The following is a 22,568-nucleotide window of genomic DNA, read 5'->3' on the forward strand; positions in this document are numbered from 1 at the left end:
TTGCTGTCTCTCTGTTGGGTTTTCTTTTCTCTTCCTTTATTTTGTGCTCCTCTGATTGTTATTTCTTTCCTTCTGCTTTCCTCAGGTATAAGTTGCTGTTGTTTTTCCAGCTTCTTTCTTACTTATATGATTGATTTTTAGCCTTTTTTCTTTCCTGACATATTTAAGATTATAAATTCACCTTTAAGTAGAATTTAGTGACATCCCATGTTTTGAGTTGTCATAATTTCATCAAGTTTAAAATAATAATTTTTCCTTATTATGAAAACAGTATCTGCTCAATGTCCTACAGTTGGAAATCAGAAAAATACAATGAAAAAAAAAAAAACCTACAGTCACAGCACCCAGAAACCACAGTTAACCCCACAGGTCTGGCATCTGGACCTTCAGTATCTCAGTATGTATTAAGTTTTCCTCTTAAGAAGTGTGCACACACACTTACATGAAAAAGTATGATACTCTTATGTTTTACACCCTTCTTTGCCACCTCCTCCTTCTCAAATTCCTGTTTTAGAGTCTTTTAGTGTAGCAGGCTGATAGCACAATCATCCTCACAGGGCAGCATGCGTGCTGTGCTCTCACCACTTGCAAAGAGAGATGAACCGGAGGATGACGTCAGTAATTGGCTCGGCTGGAAGGGCCTGGAGAACGGAGATATCGGGGAATAAATGAGAGCAGCTCTCCGGATGCCACTCTTGGTGGACAGTAAGGATGCCCCCAGATGACTGCACGCTGCTCCCCAGATGGCTTTACTGTGACTTGATAAAGCATCCTATGCATGACTGTTTTTCCAAATCAACAAAGGCAAGAATAGACCCCAATGAGGAGAAATGTAATTTTTTCTTTTTTTAAACTGAATCTGGAAAATTTTTTAAATTCCATAAGCAGTGGTCATTTTTCAACCATTAATATTTTACAAGACCAGCTCAAGGGCCAGCTATTCAGAGATACTCATGAATCAGGTGTCTGTCAGCGACACTAAGCAGGTCTCTAAAATCAGTTAATATCAACTTTCAAATGAAATAGGAAAATGCTGTGTTCAATCATCCGCTGGTGATTGAGAAAAGAGAGAAAATGTACCAAGTATGGGACTGTATGACAGTGTCACGTCGTGGTTTTATGAGGAGTATTTTGGGCTTCATGCCAAGTTGCAGGCAGCACCAGGTCTCCTGGTTGTCACGTGTATCAAGAGAAAACCGAGGACTCTCATTCCAGAGTCAGGAGAGGACGCTCCCCGTATCCAGAGGCAGTGTCTGGTTTGATGATGACGCGAAGCTGCAGGGGGGGGGGGCCTTCCGTGTCACACAGGCCGGGGCGGGGGGGGTGGGTGGACGCTTGTTTAAATGTGCAGGTGGGAGTTTGGCTGCATAAATAGACTCAGAGCCCAGAACAAGAGAAGAAGCCCCCTCCACGGATCAGAGGGTGTGACCAGCGGGTTCCGAGTCTCAGGCGCCTCATCACAGGAAACACAGTGCAAGGACCACGTGGCATCTTCTGTCTGACGTCAGCGGCAGATCAAAGCCTTAGAGTGCAAATTACAGGGAGAGGGATCTTCATTCCACGTAGTGACGCACAGTGTCTCAGAAGTCTCACGCATGGTGTTTGATTTCTCACCATAACCTGTGGTGGGCCTAAGGAGAACCTGTGAGAAGTGAGGGTTGTTGAGAAGAAGCGTCTGAGCGTTGATGGCAGCACCGCCGTCCTTGGTTGGCTGGGACGGAGCAGGTGGGCGCGTGTGGGCAGCAGCGGGTGTGCTGGGCGTGCACCGGGCATGTGCTGAGCATGTGACAGGCATGCACTGCCACGAGGGTGCGGGGATGGGGTGGACGGGGCAGGATTGGCATGCGGGTCGTCCCTCTCAGGCCCCACGTCCACCGCAGGCCTTACCACCCTACGTCCACTCCAGACCTTGTCTGTTGCGTGGCAGTGACTGCCACATCTCGACCATGTCACTTACCTGCCGAGAGCCCAGACGTCATCTTCATTCATATGGGACCCATTGCTGATTCGGATGGGCAGGTCGTCACTGCTTGCTTCTCATCCTCACACACAAGTAACTCTTTAGAAGGTGCTAAAGGACACTTTAAAAAACATGAGAATTCATGTTTCTCTCCCCAAGACCACAGGCATGAAATTTTACTCTCGATCAAACTGCAACAACTCTTACATCCTTAAAATCATACCATATGTCATGATTGTAACAATGTTGAGTAAATACACATACACACACATACGCGTACACGTACATACACCTTTTTTGGAAGAACAAGTAGGTTATTAATTTACTTCATGGTAAATCCCAGTATCCTCAACAGTGTACTTTGTTGGTATAAAGTTAAGAATCACTGAAGTAAATATTTTAAATTCCTTTTCTACTAAAATTACAAGATCCTAATGGAAAATTTATCTAGCCTAGTAAGTTTGTTATGGTTCCATTTTACAGAAAATTGTTATATTTGAATTTTTGTTTTTATAGATCAGGATCTTCAGGCTCAACCAAAGAGAAGAAGAATTAGAAAGCATAATTCAAAGAAAAAATTTAAAAATCCCAGTAACATTCCTCTAGAACAAGCAGAATTAGAGAAACAGCAGAGTATTTTGCAAGAAAAATTGCAGCCACACAGCCACAGCCACACAGATGGCCCCACAATAAGCAAAAATAAAAAAAGGAAACTGAAAAAGAAACAGCAAATTAAAAGGAAGAAAGCAGCTGGCTTACTAACAGGAGTCTCTGGCATCAACTTCATGTACCAGCCTGAGGAGACCAGCAGTGAGCAGGGCGACGTGAGAGTGAGTGATGGAGAGGACGGCGCAGACGGGGAGGGAGGGGGCCCGGATGCCGAGGAGGAAGGAGCCACAGACGCCGGGAAGGAAGACGTTAAAAGTACCAATGAAAAGGCAGATGATATCCTGAACTTTTTGAAGTCAACACAAGAAATTTATTTTTATGATGGTATGTTTTTTCCTGTTGTTCTTTTGAATAATGGCATCTACTTCTTTGGAAAATTAAGCAAATGTAAAATATTTAAATGTTTAAAATATAAAACATTAAAAATATTCAGTATTCAAAATAAGTCATTAGTTTTGAGGCAAAAATCCAAATATTTAAATTCATCCCACCAAAGATCTGGGCTGGCCCCCTGCTCTAGGCTCACCAGGGGAAACAGCCCGCCCATTAGAGGTGTGGGTCCAAACGAGGGTGGTCTCATCATCCTCATTTCTCTAAGATCCAATTTCAGAATATGGTGCTATTCTCAGCTCTATGTTTAAAGAAAAGATAAATCCAGGTTGGAGACTTTGATGAATTCTTGCTCATTTTCATCGGCTAGTAGAGACGTGAAGGAAGCACAGCTCTCTCTCTCTCGGACACACGTTGATTTGCTTCCCCAATGTGTGGCTTAGTGATTTGAGATTTTTCAGTAAGCATATTGGACCACTGTTTGTACTGATATAGGAGCTGAGGTTTATCCTGGGATTTATTCTGACGGGTGATAATCCCTCACCTTTGTGTGGAGCCTAACAGACAGCAGCCCTGAGGGTCAGGAAGGAGCAGGTGCTGGCTCGGTGCCAAGAACAGAAGTGCTGGGATAACTGCCACCATTCTGATCCGTCCCTGGGAGATTAAGGGGATGTGGTGGGCTTAGTGCATCGAACCTCCAGCATGACCAAGATGGAGAAATACTGCCTATGTGATAACTGGAGGGGTAAGGGATGGACTTAAACAGTGATGCGAAAACACCATGATTAACGGGTCCATTTTAACCAAGATTGACCCTTTTCCTCTTTTGCTTGTTTATCCACATTTTGTCTTAAGTTGAAAACATCCTTAACGAATATCCACATGAGACTAATAGGAGGACGTGGCGGAGACACTGCAGAACAGAAGTAGGCTTCAGAGAGATCTCAGTAGATTATCCATTCTCTGCGTGAAGGAGTAGCTTGTGGCAGACAGCCCTCCTGCCAAGGAGGACTGAAGTTTAAAGTGTACTTGGAGTTTTAAGAGCTGTTGAGGAAAAGCCCTTGTGACAAATCCCAGAGGAGGTGAACCACAGGCCGGGTGAGCCAGAATGCTGCTGCCCTCCTTCCCTCAAGGTGTCTGCCAGTTTGGACAGGGGCTTGGGCAAGGGTCCAGGGGAAGGGGCAGTGCAGCCTGGAGAGCAGGCAAACCAGCAGAGCCCCAGTGGTCTCACAGGTCTGGGGGGGAAAGTGGAGGGCCCAGGGTCGGCCAGCTCTGTAAGAAAGGAGGGTCAGAGACCAGAGCAAAGCTCTGCTTGTCCCCCCTCAAAACCTTGGCCAAGCCCTGAAATGTGGGATGGGAGGAGGGCAACCAGGCAGACCTCTTCCACATGGCAGGGCGGCCTTTGTGGCGTCCTGAGGGACCAAGCAGGCAGGGCTAACCTGACCCTCCAGCGCAGCACGCAGGCCACGCGCTCAGGTGCAGGTGGACAACTGCCGGCCAGACGTGCAGCCACCCTGTGGTCAGTTCAGTCGCCTGCCCCTTCTCTGTCTGCCGAGCAGAGGCAAGGGGGGACCCTCTCTGGAGGAAAATGTCGTTAGCCAAGACCCTGCAATTTTCATGTTCATTCAAAAGAGTGTGTCAGACACAGCAAGAGACCGGACCATACGACCGAAACCATGAGGAAAAGAGCAGCAGAAAGAGGCCACGGGGTGGAGACGCTGATGTTACCCGACAAGGGACTTAAAATAGCTATGATCTAGATGTCCAAGAAGTAGGAGAAGATGGAGAAAAAAGGTGAAAAGCGGAGACTTTCACCAGATAATTTGAATCTATTAGGATAATCAAACGGAAATTCTAGACCTGAGAAATATAATAACAAATTAAGGACTCAAAGACGAGTTCAGACAGCAGATTAGATTCAGCATAAAAGAGAATTAGTAACTGCAAGGCAGGCTGAAGGAAGTATCCAGAGTGAAGGAGGGAGAGGAAAGGATGGAAAACACAGAAGGAGCATAACAGCCACATGGGCCCGAAGGAGCCTCAGCCATGGGACTGGGGCACAAGGGACGTGTAAGAGGTGGCAGCTGGGAGTTTTTCAAAGTTGACAAAGACCATGAAGTCACAGATTCTAGGCATCCTGTGAACACCAACCAGGATAGTGCAGAAATGGCCTCATCATGATGTAGGCCTGCCGCCGGCCAGCAGTGGGGACAGCGCTGTGCTCACGGGGCAGCCTCCTTGGCTTCCTTGAAGCATCCCAACCGCCCAGCAGCTTCATGCTGTTTGTAGATGCCTGACACCATCGGAGGGCTTGGTTTCGTGTGTTTCCCCTGCTGCGTGCGTGGATTCCGGTACATGGAACACTCAGAGCTGCTTTACGAGATCGGTGCCCGTAACACACCACCTTTCCACTGTGGTTCAACAGTTGTATTTTGTGGTTTGCTTCTCAAAGTTCTGTTCTGATTGTCTCTCAAACACATCGTTCTAAATAGAAATATACGTTTGAGGCTTTCTTTAGGAAGTGAGAGCTTATCTTCAGTTTGTAAGAGTAAAAATGCATTTCTGAGTGACCCTGTCTTTGTTTAGGTGTCTCCAAGGATTCGGACTCGGCTGTCTTCATGGAGACCAGTGGAGAGCTATTTAAATATCTTGAAACTCACAGCATGCCCTCCTCAGATGTGTTCATTCTGGATCACATGAAAATGCTGTTACTTTTGCAAGATACTGAAAGATTGAAGAGTGCCCTGGAAGTGTTCCCAGAACATTGCAGGATGCCACCCGGTATGTACTGTGCACTTTATTCATTGTGCTGCTTTAGACACTTGTCTAGGGTTTGCCTCTGAAAAACTTACTCTCTAGCAAAGCAGTCCTGAATCAGAAAATATAAGGATGCACATATGGCTTGAGGAATAGATTCCCACAGAGGAATATGCCTCTTGCATCTCTCTTGCTATAAAAATATCTCTCATGATATATGCAGATATGCGTGTACAATCTAATTCTCCAGACTTGTGAGCTCCACTCTTAGGACCAAATCCTTATTAGTTTAAATGGAAGTGAAAGAGTTCATTTCTTTTTCCCTTTTCCTTTTCCTCTGCTAGATTTGGAGAAGGTACATTTTTTCTGTCCTCCAAATGTCTTGGTCTGCCTTCCTGGACCCTACAGTAAAAAGGGAGTTGAACTATAAGATGATTTCTCTTTTGTTACTTCCTCAACCTTTGTTGGGTGCCCATTTCATGCAAACTGTAGAGTGCTGGGCCGACTGTGCTTGTGTCTTCACAATGCCATGGGTGGGGCTTCACACTGGCAGCTTGAAGTCCCACCGGGCCACGGTGGGAATACTCCGGCCGCAGAAATCTGTAAACACTGAGTATCAGACGATCAGGACTTTTTGGAGAGCACCTGCACAGCATGGAGCAGAACTCCGTGCCAGACCCAAGACAGGCACTGGACAAACTTAGTTGAGTGAATGGAGGTGATTCTGCAGATTACCTTGGGGCAGTAATCTCAAAATGAGTACAGTGCATGGTTTTTCTCCTTGGAAACCTCATAGTATAGCTAAAGAGTCAAGACTGACATGTTTAAAAAGCCACATATCACATTTCGTCACATGAAATAACAGTAAAGCCAGCAGTAAAGCAATACGGCACCAGTATAATTAGCAAGTGGCTGGCAGGAGTTGACGAGACCCCCGCGCATTGGGGTCGCCAGGAGGACTTGCCTCCCCCGTACGTCCAGTAGTGATGTGTTAGGGGGCCTCATCTGCCCTGCCTGTGCGGCCCTGGTCCCGCCACGGGTCTTCAGGGGAGAGCGCCCTGCCCTTCGGGGCTTACGTTCTAGTGGGGGATGGAGGAAGCCAGACCGAGAAGTCAGTGAGGTGTGCTTCGTACAGCTGAGCCCACGGAGAAGACATGGCGGGGGCGGGGTCTTGTGGGGAGGGGAGCGAGGGGTCAGAAGCGGGTGGGAGAGGAGCCGGGGACCGGGTCATTTCGGGCCCTGGAGGTTGTGCTGAGTTCGTTGGCCTTTATCCTGGGCGACGTGGGGCCGCTGGAAGGCCAGCCTGTTGGGTCTGACTGCACTTAGCAAGATCTCTCCGGCCGTCACGTTCGGACTAGAGAAGGGGTCGGGGACAGCGGGGGCTTCGGTCATACTCCCGGGCGCAGTCAGATTTGTGTCGGCTGTGAAGGTGGACTCAGTAGGGTTTGCCGACTGACTGGACGTGGGCGTCTGTGACCCAAAGCCCTGCACGAAGCCTGCAGCGCATCATGAGGCAGGAGAGGCAGCCACAGGAGCAGGTGGGGTGTTGAGCTGGGCCGGCTGGAGGTTCCTGTCGGACGTCCAGGTGTGGGGACTTAGGCCTGGGAGAGCCACTGCCAGTCACCCTCACAGAGCAGCCTGGAGTCCGGGGGGACAGAGGCTTTGTCAGAGCGGGACCAGAGATGGGGTGAAGGTGGTGCCTTCGGGGGGGTTGCCGCGAGGAGTAGGACCAGAGGTGGTATGGGAGGAGTGAGAGCCGGTGGGCTGCCAGTGGGAGCAGCTCCGGGAAGGGAGACCCTCAGGCAGGGGAGCAAGTGCTGGCAGAGCCCTGCTCCTGCCGGGGGTGCCGCAGGGCCACTCGGGACCCCCAACCCCGTGATCCAGTGTTTGCTCCTTTCCTTACTGCTGGTTGTTGGGCCTGCTGTATTCAGTATTTAAAAATGTACATTTCCGGGCTTCCCTGGTGGCGCAGTGGTTGAGAGTCCGCCTGCCGATGCAGGGGACACGGGTTCGTGCCCCAGTCTGGGAAGATCCCACATGCCGCGGAGCGGCTGGGCCCGTGAGCCATGGCCGTTGAGCCTGCGCGTCTGGAGCCTGTGCTACACAACGGGAGAGGCCACAACAGTGAGAGGCCCGCGTACCGCAAAAAAAAAAAAATAATAATAATTTACATTTCCGTAAGAAATGTAAAAAGATCTACATTTCCATAATTTACATTTTCAGATTGCAAAAAGCCAATTTTATTAAGTTAAACTAATATGAAGTTTTTATGAGAGATGAAAATATATCATTTACAATTCAGTGGAGTTCCTCACACTGAAGACGTTCTTCACGCGTGGCTCTGAGATGCATCAGGAGAGTTTGGAACAGGGATTGGGGATTGAATGGAAACGCTTCTCTTGCTTCTTACATTGAAACCATTGGACAGGTTTTGCCTACAAGCACCTTAAGTAGTTGGTGGAACTAAAATTTATGCATGAAGCACTTTTCTGTGAAAATGGATTCCTTTTTAGTGCATGTAGGATGTGCAGTCAAAGTTTTTCTATGTTGAGCTACTTGGTAAAATGAAATCTTACAAATGGTGAAGCTTTATTTTCAAATATTGGTTCTGTCTAATTCAGATTTAGCATTCTGAAATTGTTTTCTTTTTCATAAAACTAGCTTATGAAGTTTAATTAGTAGCTGTATCTCTCCTGTCTATAGAGTAAGCCTGGAAATAGTAGCATTTAACAGCAGACGCAGGGGACTTTCTCTCTCTGCTGCCTCAACGGTTGTTTTTCCTAGTTCACGGGTGTTTCATTGACTGGGGTGCAGCAGCCGTGTCCCGAGGCCGGTGCACGTGTTTTTACAGTTGGTCTCACATATTGCGTTCCGTCATCTGCATGTACATGCACGTCACCATCTGTGGGGTTTTTATCATGCTCCGCGCACCATGAAGATGCTGCAGGCATCCCCGCCCTGGACCCTCCTGAGTCCTCTGTGCACACATTAGCCACCACCATCCTCGGGAGCCCGAGGCTGGGGGGCAGGGCAGCTGGCCCGGGCAGGACGGGGGACGAGTTTGGAGGCACCTCAGCCACACTTCTGCATGGAGCGTGAGATGGGACCCCTCCCCGCAGTCCCAGCCTCTGCTCGAAAGTGCGTCTCGGGGCCTCAGCAGCAGTCGGCTGCCTCTCAGGCACCAGGATCTGAGCCAGACAGGGTGTGTGTGCTCTCAGGGTTGGAGCCTCCGGACCTGCGTCCCCCTCAGTGAGCATCTTTACGAGGAGTGAGGCCCAAAATGAGGAGCTGTGACCTCAGCTCAGGCCCTTTGCTGGGCTGTTCCTGGGACAGTTTCCTGAAACCTGAGTGCTGTCCCTTCCAGCTCATCTCACTTAGAATCCTGCTTCTAACGTCCTGCTACTTTGTCCACCTTTGAAGTAAACTATTTCTGCTTCATTTCAGTTTGTATGTGGTTTTCTTTGAGCTCAGATGTTAAGCATGTAATATTGCGTGTGGTGTTATGGAGTTCAGCTCTAACTAACAGAACTTTTGTATCCAAGTGAAATACAAATATTCCAAACTCACCCATACTTTTATGGGATTTGCAAGCGTGCTGACAATCAACATCATTTCAACACCCGAGTTGTGTCTTACTAGATTATTTCAGGGTTTACTTTGGGCCTAAGGACTAATATCTACAAAATAATAATTTATAATTTTTCTTTTTGTTTGAATTTTTTGTTTTATTTTATTTTTTGTTCTGTTTTCTTTTTGCTTTCCAGACTATGCCCGAGTAATCTCAGCTTTCTTTAATTACTGGATCACACATATCCTTCCTGAGAAAAACAATGAATAAAATCAGTACATCTATTTAAGAAGAGCTAATATTTGACAAGAAAATAGGAAAGACATATATGAAATGGGCTGAGACTTAATTTCTATACACAGAGAAGATGAAATTCTCTAAGTTTTCTTTGTAACCCAAACGCTGGGAACTTTGAGGACATTTCAATTCATCTGTTTGTACATAATAGGTAGATGTAATCTGAGACTTTAAGTGAGAAATTGGGATAAAATTGAAAATTTCTTTGAAATTGTGTGTGTCTTAAATTAAAAAATGGACATTCTGTTAAATTGAATAAACTGTATAGTTTGAAGCTGTATATATATTTTTATAAAGTTTTAAATCACTTTGTGTCTGAAAGTTTGTTTTAAGAATGTCGTATGGATATTAAAACGTTCATGGTTAAGTAGTTTGATTCTAGTTGAATTTATTGATTATTTTCTTCTTTTTTTCCTCTTTACTTTGAGAAGAATATCAAGAACATGTTTTTCCTGTTTGATCTTCCTTTTGTCACAGAAGCCGTCACCAGTTTTCAGTGAGACTGAGTTTTGTTTTTTTTTTTTTTTGCGTTACGCGGGCCTCTCACTGTTGTGGCCTCTCCCATTGCGGAGCAACAGGCTCCGGATGCGCAGGCTCAGCAGCCATGGCTCACGGGCACAGCCGCTCCGCGGCATGTGGGATCTTCCCGGACCGGGGCACGAACCCGTGTTCCCTGCATCGGCAGGCAGACTCTCAACCACTGCGCCACCAGGGAAGCCCCGAGACTGAGTTTTAAAAACACCAGTCAATCAATCGATGCAGCATCTTAGGATTGGCACTGTCTCTATACATGAAAATATACTTTTTTATTGTGGTAAAATATACAAAACATAAAGTATGCCATTTTAGCCATTTTGAAGTGTACAGTTAAGTGGCATTAAGTACATTCACAGTGTTATGAGGTCATCACCACTGTCCTTCCTTTTTTAGGCTGAACAATGTTCCACCTTCTGTCCGTGGACACTGAGGTTGTTTCCCCCATTTCCTGTATGAATAATGCTACTGTGAACATCATGTACAAAATTCTGCGTGCACATTTGTTTTCATTTATCTTGGGAGTGGAATAGCTGGATCAGATGGCGACTCTACGTTAACCTTTTGAGGAGCTGCCAGGATGTGGTCCACAGCAGCTGCACCATCTTCATCCCCACCAGCCAAACATGAGTGCCAAGTTCTCCACATCCTCACCAACACTTGTTATTTTCCATTTTCCTGGTAATAGCCATCCTCATGGTTGTGCAGAGGCATCGTGTGGTGGTTTCAGTTTACATTCTATGTACTCATTGGCTCTTCTCCTCCTTGGAGAAATTCCTGTGGAAGTTATTGCCCATTTGTGAATTAGATTATTAGCTTTTTGTCATTGAATTATGAGTTCTTCATGCTGGGTATTAACCCCTTATCAGATCTGTGATTTGAAAATATTTTCTCTCATTCTGTAGCTTGTCTTTTCACTCTCTTGTTAGTATATAGATAGATTCTTTTTCATATTCATTATGATTTATTACAGGATATTGAATATAGCTGCCTGTGATATACAGTAGGACCTTGTTTCTCCATCCTATATATGCTAGTTTGCATCTGCTGATCCCAAACTCCCAGTCCATCCCCCTCCCCATTAGCAACCACAAATCTGTTCTCTGTCTGTGAGTCTGTTTCTGTTTTGTAAATAAGTACATTTGTGTGATATTTTAGATTCCACATATATGATATCATATGGTATTTGTCTTTCTCTTTTTGACTTGTTTCACGTAGTATGATAATCTCTAGATCCATCCATGTTGCTGCAAATGGCATTATTTCATTCTTTTTTATGGCTGAGTAGTATTCCATTATACACACACACACACACACACACACACACACACACACACACACACCAAATCTTCTTTATCCATTCATCTTTCAATGGACATTTAGGTTGCTTCCATGTCTTGGCTATTGTAAATAGTGCTGCTGTGAACATTAGGGTGCATGTATCTTTTTGAATCAGAGTTTTGTCTGGATATATGCCCAGGAATCAGATTGCTGGATCATATGGCAATTTGATATGGCAACTCTACTTTTAGTTTTCTGAGGAACCTCCATACTGTTTTCCATAGTGGCTGCACCAGGTCACATTCCCACCAACAGTTTAGAAGGGTTCCCTTTTTTCCACACCCTCTCCAGCATTTATTATTTGTAGACTTCTTAATCAGATTAGGGCCATTCTGAGTGGTGTGAGGTGTTACCTCATTGTAGTCTTTTTTTTTTTTTTTAATTTATTTTTGGCTGTGTTGGGTCTTCGTTGCTGTGTGCAGGCTTTCTCTAGTTGCAGTGAGCGGGGGCTACTCTTCATTGCGGTGCACGTGCTTCTCATTGCGGTGGCTTCTCTTGTTGCAGAGCACAGGCTCTAGGCACCCGGGCTTCAGGAGTTGTAGCACGTGGGCTCAGTAGTTGAGGCTGGCGGGCTCTAGAGTGCAGGCTCAAGTTGTGGTGCACAGGCTTAGTTGCTCCACGGCATGTGGGATCTTCCTGGACTGGGGCTCGAACCCGTGTCCCCTGCATTGGCAGGCGGATTCTTAACTGCTGCGCCACCAGGGAAGCCCCTCGTTGTAGTTTTGATTTGCATTGCTCTAATAATTAGCAATGTTGAGCATCTTTTCATGTGCCTGTTGGCCATTTGTTTGTCTTCTTTGTTGAAATGTCAATTTAGGTCTTCTGCCCATTTATTGATTGGGTTGTTTTTTTTGATATTGATTTGTATAAGCTGTTTGTGTATGTTGGAAATTAAGCCATTGTCATTCACATCGTTTTCAAATATCTTCTACCAGTCCATAGGCTGTCTTTTCATTTTGTTGATGGTTTCCTTTGCAGTGCAAAAGCTTGTAAGTTTGATTAGGTCCCATTTGTTTATTTTTGCTTTTATTTCTATTGCCTTGGGAGACTGATTGGTATGACTTCTGTCAAAGAATGTTTTGCCTATGGAGTTTTATGTTGTCATGTCTTATATTTAAGTCTTAAAGCCATTTTGAGTGGACCTGTCCTGATCCCCATCCTGGTTGGTGGCCCATCCTAGCTGGTGGCCCATCCTGGTGTCCAGGCCTGGCTGGCAGCTCCACTTACCAACCTTTATTAAGCTCAGGGAGCTGTATGGTGTATGGTATATGGGTGTGTTCTAACTTGATTGATATATATATAAGGCTGTCCAGCTTTCCCAACACCACTTGCTGAAGAGACTGTCTGTTCTCCATTGTATATTCTTGCCTCCTTTGCTGAAGATTAATTGACTGGAGGTGTGTGGGTTTATTTCTGGGCTCTCTATTCTGTTCCATTGATCCATATGTCTGTTTTTGTGCCAGTACCTTGCTGTTTTGATTACTGCAGCTTTGTAGTATTGTCTGAAGTCTGGGAGGGTTATGCCTCCTGCTTTGTTCTTTTTCCTCAGGATTGCTTTGGCAATTCTGAGTCTTTTATGGTTCCATATAAATTTTAGGATTATCTGTTCTAGTTCTGTGAAAAACGTCATGGGTAATTTGATAAGGATTGCATTAAATCTGTAGATTGCTTTGGCTAGTATGGCCATTTTAGCCATATTAATTCTTCCAATCTAAGAACATGGGATATCTTTCCATTTCTTTGAATCATCTTCAGTTTCCTTTATTAATGTTTTATAGTTCTCAGCATATAAGTCTTTCACCTCCTTAGTCAGGTTTATTCTTAAGTATTTTTTTTTGGATGCAATTTTAAAAGGAATTTTTTTTTAAATTTCTATTTCATTGCCTTTCTATTTAATTGTTATTATAAAGAAATGCAACCAATTTCTGTATGTTAATCTTGCATCCTGCTATTTTGCTTAATTCGTTTCTCAGTTCTAGTAGCTTCTGTGTGGAGTCTTTAGGGTTTTCTATATGTAGTGTCCTGTCATCGGCATATAATGACAATTTTACCTCTTCCCTTCCAATTCGTATACTTTTTCTTTTTCTTATCTGATTGCTGTGGTGAGGACTTCCAATACTATGTTGAATAGAAGTGGTGAGAGTGGGCATCCTTATCTTGTTCCAGATTTTAGTGGGAGGGCTTTCAGCTTTTCTCCATTGAGTGTTATGTTGGCTGTGGGATTGTCATAAATAGCTTTTATTACATTGAGATATGTTCCCATAAATGGAATTGTTTTTATTTCCTTTTCAGATTGTTCATTGCTAGTGTATAGAAATGCGGCTGATTTTTTGTATTTATTTTGTATCCTGCTAGTTTTCTGAATTCATATATTAGCTCGAACAGTTGTGTGTACGTGTGTGTGTATAATCTTTAGAGTTTTCTACATATAAGATATCATCTGTGAAGGAGATCATTTTATTTCTTTCCTTCTACTGTGGATGCTCCATTCTCCAGAGCTCCTCTTCCCCATCACCGTCTGTGTCCTTAAGAGGTGTCTGCTCCACTAAGTAGAACCTTCTGGAAGCAGATGAAACAGCAAGGATGCCCTACTGGTTCTGGAGATCTGTCAGCTTGAGACTAGTTGCTGTGAAGTTCCCTGAGCTTAATAAAGGTTGGTAAGTGGAGCTGCCAGCCAGGCCTGGACACCAGGATGGGCCACCAGCTAGGATGAGCATCAGGACAGGTCCACTAACCAGGGCAGGTCCACTGACCAGAACAGGGCCCCCCAACCGGGATGGGCCACCAACTAGGATGGGTCATCAACCACAATGAGCCCACAACTGGGACAAGCCACCAACCAGGATGGGTCACCAACCAGGATGGGCCACCAACTGGAATGGGCCACCAACTGGGATGGGTCATCAGCCACGGTGGGCCCACAACTGGAACAAGCCACCAACCAGGATGGGCCACCAACCGGAATGGGCCACCAACTGGGATGGGTCATCAGCCACGGTGGGCCCACAACTGGAACAAGCCACCAACCAGGATGGGCCACCAACCAGGATGGGCCACCAACCAGGATGGGTCACCAACTGGGATGGGCCCACCAACTGGAATGGGTCATCAGCCACGGTGGGCCCACAACTGGAACAAGCCACCAACCAGGATGGGCCACCAACCAGGATGGGCCACCAACCAGGATGGGTCACCAACTGGGATGGGCCCACCGTACCCCAGGGGCTGCCTCCTTGAGAATGGATGATGGTCCACTGTCTCCATGGAGCTGGAAACAAGACACGTCCACAGCCTGAAGTAGGACTGTGGGCAGCTTCCAGTCCATGCCTAAGATGGCCTTCGTCTCATTTCCCCCTCAGTGGAGATATGATCTGCTGCCACAACTGCTTTTCTCTCCTCCCCTGAGACGCAACATCAGTGAGGTCAGAGGCCCAGGAATTGTGTCACCTTCACCGCAGGGCTGAGGGGTCACTCTAGGCAGGTAACATCAACCTGCTGCTTCCTTTCCAGAACCTCTGACTGCCTCGGGCGGGACACCTGCCTTTCTGATTCGCCAGGTTGTAATCCTTCCATTAAGGTGCCTATTAATTAATGACACGTGTTTGCCGGTATGAAAATAAATATTGACAGATTCATAATTTCCCGTTAATTCTCAATATCCAATTTGTCTTTCAGTTATGCACAATTTACATCTTTTCCATGCCCAGCAAATGAATACACTATTGTTGGATTCTGGGGAAAACTTGTGATTTGCAGACAAGACTTAACCCTTTACTTGATTCTTTCTGGTCTCAGCACAGAATCCCTGTAAACTCTCCTCCTGTCAGCTCATTGGGTTTTACTTTGTCCGTTTCTCTGACCACACCCTAAAAGTACTGAGGAACAGGGGTGTAATTGAGCAGGTGGGATGGTCAGGGTTAATCAGTTTTGCGTATCATTCTAATTTCAAAGAGAAAAATGCCTCTTCTAGAAAAAAAATAAATCTTGTCTCTGTGTCAGTATAAATACGATAATCTGTTTCTCCCAGTGTGACTGAAGTTAGATGATAATTAGATCAACTTATCTTTTACAATAGTGCAAAATATCATTCAGTCTGAGTCATTTGTTTTCTGTAAACCATACCAATTAAGGCAGAAAGGAAGCTCTCGAGAATGTGAGGAATGCTCATCACAGTGAGATGGGGGGCGGGGGAAGCCCAGCGCTTTTCTGCATCCTGAGATCTCAGCCATTAGGAGAGGTGGTAGCAGTGTCTCCCTGCTGTTCCCCAGGCCCTGATGCTCAGTGTTTTCAGAAAAAACTGTCCTAGGTTCGCTCACACTCACTTGGCCGGTTCTGGATTTTCCTCTCCATGCAGCACTCGCTGTGCCCAGTTTCTCTAGGGAGCACGTGTTCTCATTCAGAGAATCTGGTGAAACATTGGGTCCCCTCCAAAATAAGAAGCACGCACAGAGCTGCCCCACCACACACACAGACACTGCACAGCTAAAGGGGTTGCAGACTCCCTGAAACCCACGCAGCGGTGGATTGATTGTCTACTTCTGCATGACAGATTACCACGAATTTAGTGGCTAAAACAATGTCCTTTATTGCCCCCCAGTGACCATGAGTCAGGCCCAGGCTTGGCCTGCTGTGTCCTGGGTTTGGGGCCTCATGGGCTGTGGGCAGAATTCTATTCCTGTGGTTGTGGGACTGAGGTCCTAGTTTTCTTGCTGGCTGCCAGCTGGGGCTACTTTCACCTCCCTGAGGCCCCCCAAGTCCCAATTCCCCCCACCCTCTTCCCACCTGGCAGTGACTCCTCTGAGGCCAGCAGGAGACCTGGGAAGGACCAGGTTCTGAAGGGCTTCCCCTGGTGGAGTCAGGCCGCCAGGTTGGCCTCCCTTTTGCTTCATTTAAAACCAACTGATTACAGGCCTTCAAGTCCTTTGTCCTTGCATGTGGCACTTGGCACTGACCCTTCTGGTACCTCCCTGGCCCATAGCACCTGGCACAGATCTTGCACTGGTCACTCAACAGACATTTCTTGAGGCAACCACTCAAGTTTTCCTTCCAGAGGACCTGCCGTCGGAATGTGGTTAGCTGCTGCCAGCCCTTCAGACCCACATCCTGCATAGACCAGATGTCTTCATTTACCGGGGTAGACTAGATGTCCTCATTTACCAGGGTAGACCAGATGCCCTCGGTTACCAGATGACCTTTATTACCAGGGTAGACCAGATGGCTTTCATTACCAGGGTAGATCAGATGACCTCTCTTACCAGGGTAGACCAGATGGCCTTGGTTACCATCACTGTATAGGCCCCATAGATGTTCAAATGGGGTCATGCAACCCCTTTCATTTTGCAAAAGAGAAGCTAATGACCAGAGAATTTAGGAGGCTTGCTCAATGTCACACAGCACTCATAAAGGTAGAAAGTAGAAAGTAAGATGAGGAAGGTGAAGGTGAGAATGTATAGGTGATATGTTTTCAGAATTCAGGTGGAGAGAAATTACCTTCATGGAGGAATCAAGGGAGAAAGATGGCTTCATAAAAGGTGATACCTGAGCTCCTCCCTAAAAGACAGATGGGATGAGGATGTGTGGAAATACAGGAGGAAGGCAGAGGGGCTGGGAGGTGACAGAACAGGTGGAAGAAGGGGGTGCTTCCCCTGTCTTGTGACTGTTTTCTATCTGCACCAACACAGATTTCAATCAGCAGCTATGCTGTTGACTCATAAAAGTGTCACACTTCTGCTGGAAATTATCCCCAAGAATGTCTCCTCTTCAGATTTAATCACCACCACCCATGCTGGAAATGTGCCTGTCCTAAAATAATAAATGTTTTCTTAAGGGCTTAGAACATTCCAACATGAACGTAGACAGCAACTGATGGCAACTGCCAGCAATCAGCCATGCAAGGCAGTTACCCCAGAGCAAACATCAAGTAAATACGTCTGCAGAAGTCACAAGGGCAGCCTCATCTCTTCATCCTCACAAACTCCACGGTATAATCCATTTTCTTACCTCAGTGATGTTCTCATTGCAAGTTTAGGTGCTCATCCAGTTTTTAATTATATTCATAATGGAGAATGAAGGAGAAAAAGGGAACTGACACTTCTTGAGCACCTACTGTGTGCCAGGCGTGATGAATTCCTTACATACGGTATCTTTCTATTCTTGAAATCTATTAAAGTTTTAACAGTTATTAGCATCCCCACTCTGTGGATGAAGAAATGTTTGCTTGACCTTAAGGTCACTATTGACCGCGAGTAATGAAACATTAGAATTTCCATCGCTAAAGCTAACTTGTGATCACCCTTTCTCATAAACGTACATATCAAACTCGGCCTCACTACTTAGCCAATTGTTTCCTTTTCCCTGCATCTGAGAATAGCCAGTGTCCATGATGGACATAGAGGCCCATAGTGTCTCCTGCCTGGCAATGATGTTATGAGGCCCAGAGCAGAGTAGGCACACAGCACGTGTGATCTGATCATGCCTGCGTGCATATGATATCCTGGTCTTAGGCAGTTGTCACTTTCTTTAGTGGCTTGGGAGCGTCCTGAAATGGCCTTTTGGACCCTGGCACCGTCCTTGTACCTGACTGTCCCCCTAAATATGGCCCCATTAGTTGATGCACTTATCATCTGTGATTCAGAAACATCCCAGGGCTGTGTTGGGTGCTGGGCTACACGGATGAACAGGAGCCAGTGTCCCATTTGTGCCCTGGGGCCAGCCAGCTGCTGTGCATTGTTGCCACATGGGTGAGTCATGACCAAAACCCCAGCAGATCAACAGGAGTGAGCGGGGTCTTCCACAGGTCTGAGTGGACGCTGACAGTACAGCGCCTGAGGGAGCGTCAGAGATTGTCCCCGGCAAGGCTGGCTTTGCTGCACTCGGCGCCAGGCTCGGACCTGAAAGGTTAATCCCAGCCCAGTGCTCCAGAGGAAAACCGGTGGAGGCCGTGGAGTGGATTGATTTTAAGGACTTTGTTTCGAGAACACTCCCAGCAGGAAAGGGCAAAGCCAGGTGAAGCGATGTAGCCAGAACCGAAGACGAGCCGCCAGAGAGCCAAGGTGACCACGACTCCAGCCAGCAGGACGGGGGCAAGTGTCCCGGAGCAGCCAAAGGTCAAGGCTGACGGCACCAGGAGAGTCCTGGGTCCGAGCAGGCTCAGGCAGCCCAGTCCCTACGGCGCCTGCGCACAAGGCAGCCCCCCAGGCTGGCACCTTGGAGGCTCAAAGAACTCCCTGTTTATTGCTTTTAAGAAATGCTATTTTTATACTGTTAAAAATTAAAGCAATGCAAAAAAGTACAACTAAGGAAGTAAAATATTACTCCCTAAGTCCCACCACACAAAACCAAAGATGGTTAATTTTGCTGAACATGACAGGCCTGGAAGGATGATAGCCATGCTGATGGTTGGGAAGAATTTTATAATAAAAGACTCAAAAGAAGATGAGTCTATTAAAACTGATAGGCATTTCAGCTCATTTTACTTGAATTTATTAAGTAAAAGGTTATGTGTTCGAGGGAAAGAAACTGAAACCGTATTAAAGGAGGTGCTGAACTTTGTAAAAATATTTCTCCTCCCAAAGAATATTAGTTCCTAAAGGATCCTTGCAGTAGCTCTTCCTGGGGGACTGAACCCCGCAAGGGGAACCTTGTAACCTGGGGGGACTCTCTGGACATCAGAGAAATCAGGTGGCCAGTCGGCGTTTAGGAGAGGGGGAGGAGACCAACCACCATGCAGGACGGCCCTCGTGCAGTTTCCTCAGATGCCACCTGACCTGCAGGTGTTCCAGCGACAGGTATGCAGGTGAGAAAGGTGTTTACAGCGATCTGAGCTCAGCACCACCTCCGTTTTCATGTATAAACACAAGGCGGTTTTCACACAACTGCACTATTTCCTGCATATTTCAGGAGTGCCATGGGCTGTCGTACACATGGGGGAGGTAGCACCTTATTTTGTGCCAAGAACTGTTCACCTTTTCTGAAAATCAATCCCCATGGCAACGTCAGTCGTGTTGCTGAGTCACCATCAGGTGGTGAGGGGGAAATACCGGGAGACCACGACCAAAGATGGGAAAAGGATTGTGTGCCAACGCTGCAGACAGACAGACTGCCCACCGCACGGTAGTGGCCGAGCCCTGTGTGGGGTGAACTGCTCCTTGCCCGCCTGCGGGGTCTCTCACCCCGGCACATCCATCGGGGCTGCTTCGGGGATCCCTCATCTTATGGGTGCTGAAGAGGGGTGTCTGTGCTGCCTTTTAGGGGAAAGTCTGTTTTTCGGCAGAAAATGTGCTGGTGCAGGTGGGCAGCGTGTGGATCGTCAGTGCCACGTGGGCTGACAAGGGTTATGTGGAGGCTGAAGACCTGGGCCAAGTCCAGAGCTGAAGAACGGAGCCCAGGTCACCTTGTCACACCTGCGTCTCCAGCACTGAGGCCACGGATGAAATGCTGTGCGAAGCCCTCTTAAAACTCCTGGAAAAGAAAAGTCTGCACATATGATTCCTCTTCCTGGTCATCTGTCCCCTGAAGACTCTGAGTGTGAACCCGAGGACTCCACGGAATAGATACCCCATTTCAGCTGTTGTTACGTGAAGGGTGATTTAATAGTCGTGATCTGGCTGACGTGGGCCTTGGCAAACTGACAATAGGAAAATGACAGTTTCCTGCCTGCTCTGCTCATGAGTAGAACTTGGCCCACATTTAATCATTCGGAGCGAGCGGGGTGATGGCGGGTGAGGAAGAGGAAAAAGTGCAGCCTGGGTGCAGGGCCCAGGGATGGCGGGCCAGCCATCAGGATGCCTCACGAAGAAGCCGGCGTCTCCTGCGGGCCACCAGGTGCCAGACAGACGTTGATCCCCTCCATTCCGGAGGCTGAAGTCCTAGGCCACAAGCCTGGCCGGTCCCGTGGGGCCTCTTACTGGCCTGGAGACAAACCTTCTGTGTCTTCACATGGCCTTTCCTCTGTGGGGAGAGGGGACCCCAGCACCCCCATCAGAGCAGGATCCACCCTGTGACCTCATTTGACCTTAATCTCCCCCCAAAGTCACCCAGGGGTTAGGGCTCTCGCAGGTGCGTCCATATGGGCGGTGGGAGAACAGAGAAGAAAGAGGCAAACAGAGCACTGAGGCCCAGGAGGTGAGGAGGGGGGCCGGGGAAGAGAGGTCTGGTCCATGGTGCCCGGTGCTCAGAGAGGCTGGAAGGGGCTCTGGCTGCCCCACAGCAGAGGGGATGATGGAGCCTCTCCTCAGGGCTGGCCCACCACGCTTTCCGGGCCCATGAGTGACACCATGGAGCCCCAAGAAGTCAGGGCAAGCCAGTCTCATTCTTTCCCGCCAGGCGAGGCCTGCACCCCTGGGGCTGAGAAAGCACAGCCCCTGGAGATGTGGTGAGGGCCCTCCCTCCATCTGCGATGCATGGCGATGCAGGTTGAGCCGTTGTGATGTTTAAGCCAAGGGCAAATGCTGGTCCGCCTTAAGCACAGGGTCTTGGGTCCACAATTATGGGGTCAGGGCCTGGGTGGGGGCGAGTCTCCGCCACCGAATCCAGATGTGGAGCTCCCTACAGAGTCGGGGGAACTGTGGGCAGAGACTGAAAGAAGACACCCTCTCAAATAAGGGATAATTGTGCTCTTGGGAAGAAAGAGGAAGGACCAGCAGGCAGAATTCCCTCCATCTCATCCAGTCCTGAGCAGCTGTGATGTCACAGCAGTAGCAGGAAGAGACAGAGCCAGGGATGTGGACAGCGCCGTGTTGCAGGGGAACCTACAGCAGGGTGCACGGGGCTCACGGGGCGCACGTGACATTCGGTCCTGGTTCAGACATTCTGGTGTCAGGACGGATGGAGACCCCCAGGCGGGGAGGGGCTGGGCGCTCGCAGGCCACCCAGCTGGGGGAGGGCACAGATGCTCTGAAAAGGCTTGTTGTCCTTGTTCTCGAATGTTTGATTCTTTTTAGCCCAGCTGGGCAGCTTTTTGGTGGAGGGGCACACTAGCGTCATCAATGCAGATGAGAAGGAAAACAATGAAAAACACAATCGTGACAAGTTTTCGGTTGGCTGGCCCGGGGAGGGGAAATACGCAGAACCAAAAGTTTGCTTGGGGACTTCCCTGGCGGTCCAGTGGTTGAGAATCCGCCTTCCAATGCAGGGGACGCGGGTTCAATCCCTGGTCTGGGAACCAAGATCCCACATGCCACGGGACAACTAAGCCCACGCGTGGCAACTACTGAGCCCGTGCACTCTAGAGCCCGCACGCCACAACTAGAGAGAAGCCCGCGTGCTGCAACAAGATCCCATGTGCTGCAACTAAGACCCAACACAGCTGAATAAATAAATAAATGTTGTTTTTTAATTATTAAAAAAAAAGTTTGCTTGAACTGTTCTCACGAATCAGACTGCAAAGAAATTCAAACACTTAGCCACAAACAACAACTTTGCTGATGAGGCTGTGAGGGATAAGAGGGTCACCGCGTGGCTGATGGGAGACGCAAGGGCACTGCGGAAGGTGGTCTAGAAATAACCCAGCAAGGACTCGTGCCTAGGAACCCATCCTGAGTTTACATCTGCAATGGTTAAAGACAAATTATATATATACACATACATGCATTATATGTTAAATACAGTATTGTGTATTACACGCAGCGTATATACAACGTTATATATTGTGTGAGAGATAACAATGTTATATATTGTGTGATAGATAATGCGTACTGATAGTACTTGTTGCCAGTGATAAAATTCAGATCTTCACTGGAAACCTTGAATTTCGGAAACTCATATCCATCACAATTATTGACATGATTTCATATTCCAGCTGCCACCAACCTTTAGGAAACTTCGGGGCTTCCCTGATGGCACAGTGGTTAAGAATCCATCTGCCGGGCTTCCCTGGTGGCGCAGTGGTTGAGAGTCCGCCTGCCAATGCAGAGGACACGGGTTCGTGCCCCAGTCCGGGAAGATCCCACATGCTGCGGAGCGGCTGGGCCCGTGAGCCATGGCTGCTGAGCCTGCGCGTCCGGAGCCTGTGCTCTGCAAAGGGAGAGGTCACAACAGTGAAAGGCCCGTGTACCGCAAAAAAAAAAAGAATCCATCTGCCAATGCATGGAACATGGGTTCAAGCCCTGGTCC

General features: G+C 47.5%; 1 protein-coding gene across 6 annotated transcripts in view; it reads left to right on the forward strand.

Annotated features, from left to right (window-relative positions):
- The window catches only part of ERICH1 (glutamate rich 1), a 116,847-nt gene that overhangs the window by 35,597 nt on the left and 58,682 nt on the right, over window positions 1-22,568 (forward strand). For 3 of the 6 annotated variants that reach the window (XR_004524227.2, XR_012328968.1, XR_012328969.1), the window contains exons 4-5: window positions 2,477-2,953; window positions 5,546-5,740. Coding sequence is in view for 3 of the 6 variants with exons in the window: in XM_019921504.2 (XP_019777063.1) it covers window positions 2,477-2,953; window positions 5,546-5,740; window positions 9,481-9,554 (746 nt within the window). In the remaining 3 variants the exon portion in view is untranslated. The other 3 variants (XM_019921505.3, XM_019921507.3, XM_019921504.2) reach the window with 3 other exon arrangements.

The sequence above is a fragment of the Tursiops truncatus genome, chromosome 21 (assembly GCF_011762595.2).
Source record: "Tursiops truncatus isolate mTurTru1 chromosome 21, mTurTru1.mat.Y, whole genome shotgun sequence".
NCBI lineage: Eukaryota > Metazoa > Chordata > Mammalia > Artiodactyla > Delphinidae > Tursiops > Tursiops truncatus.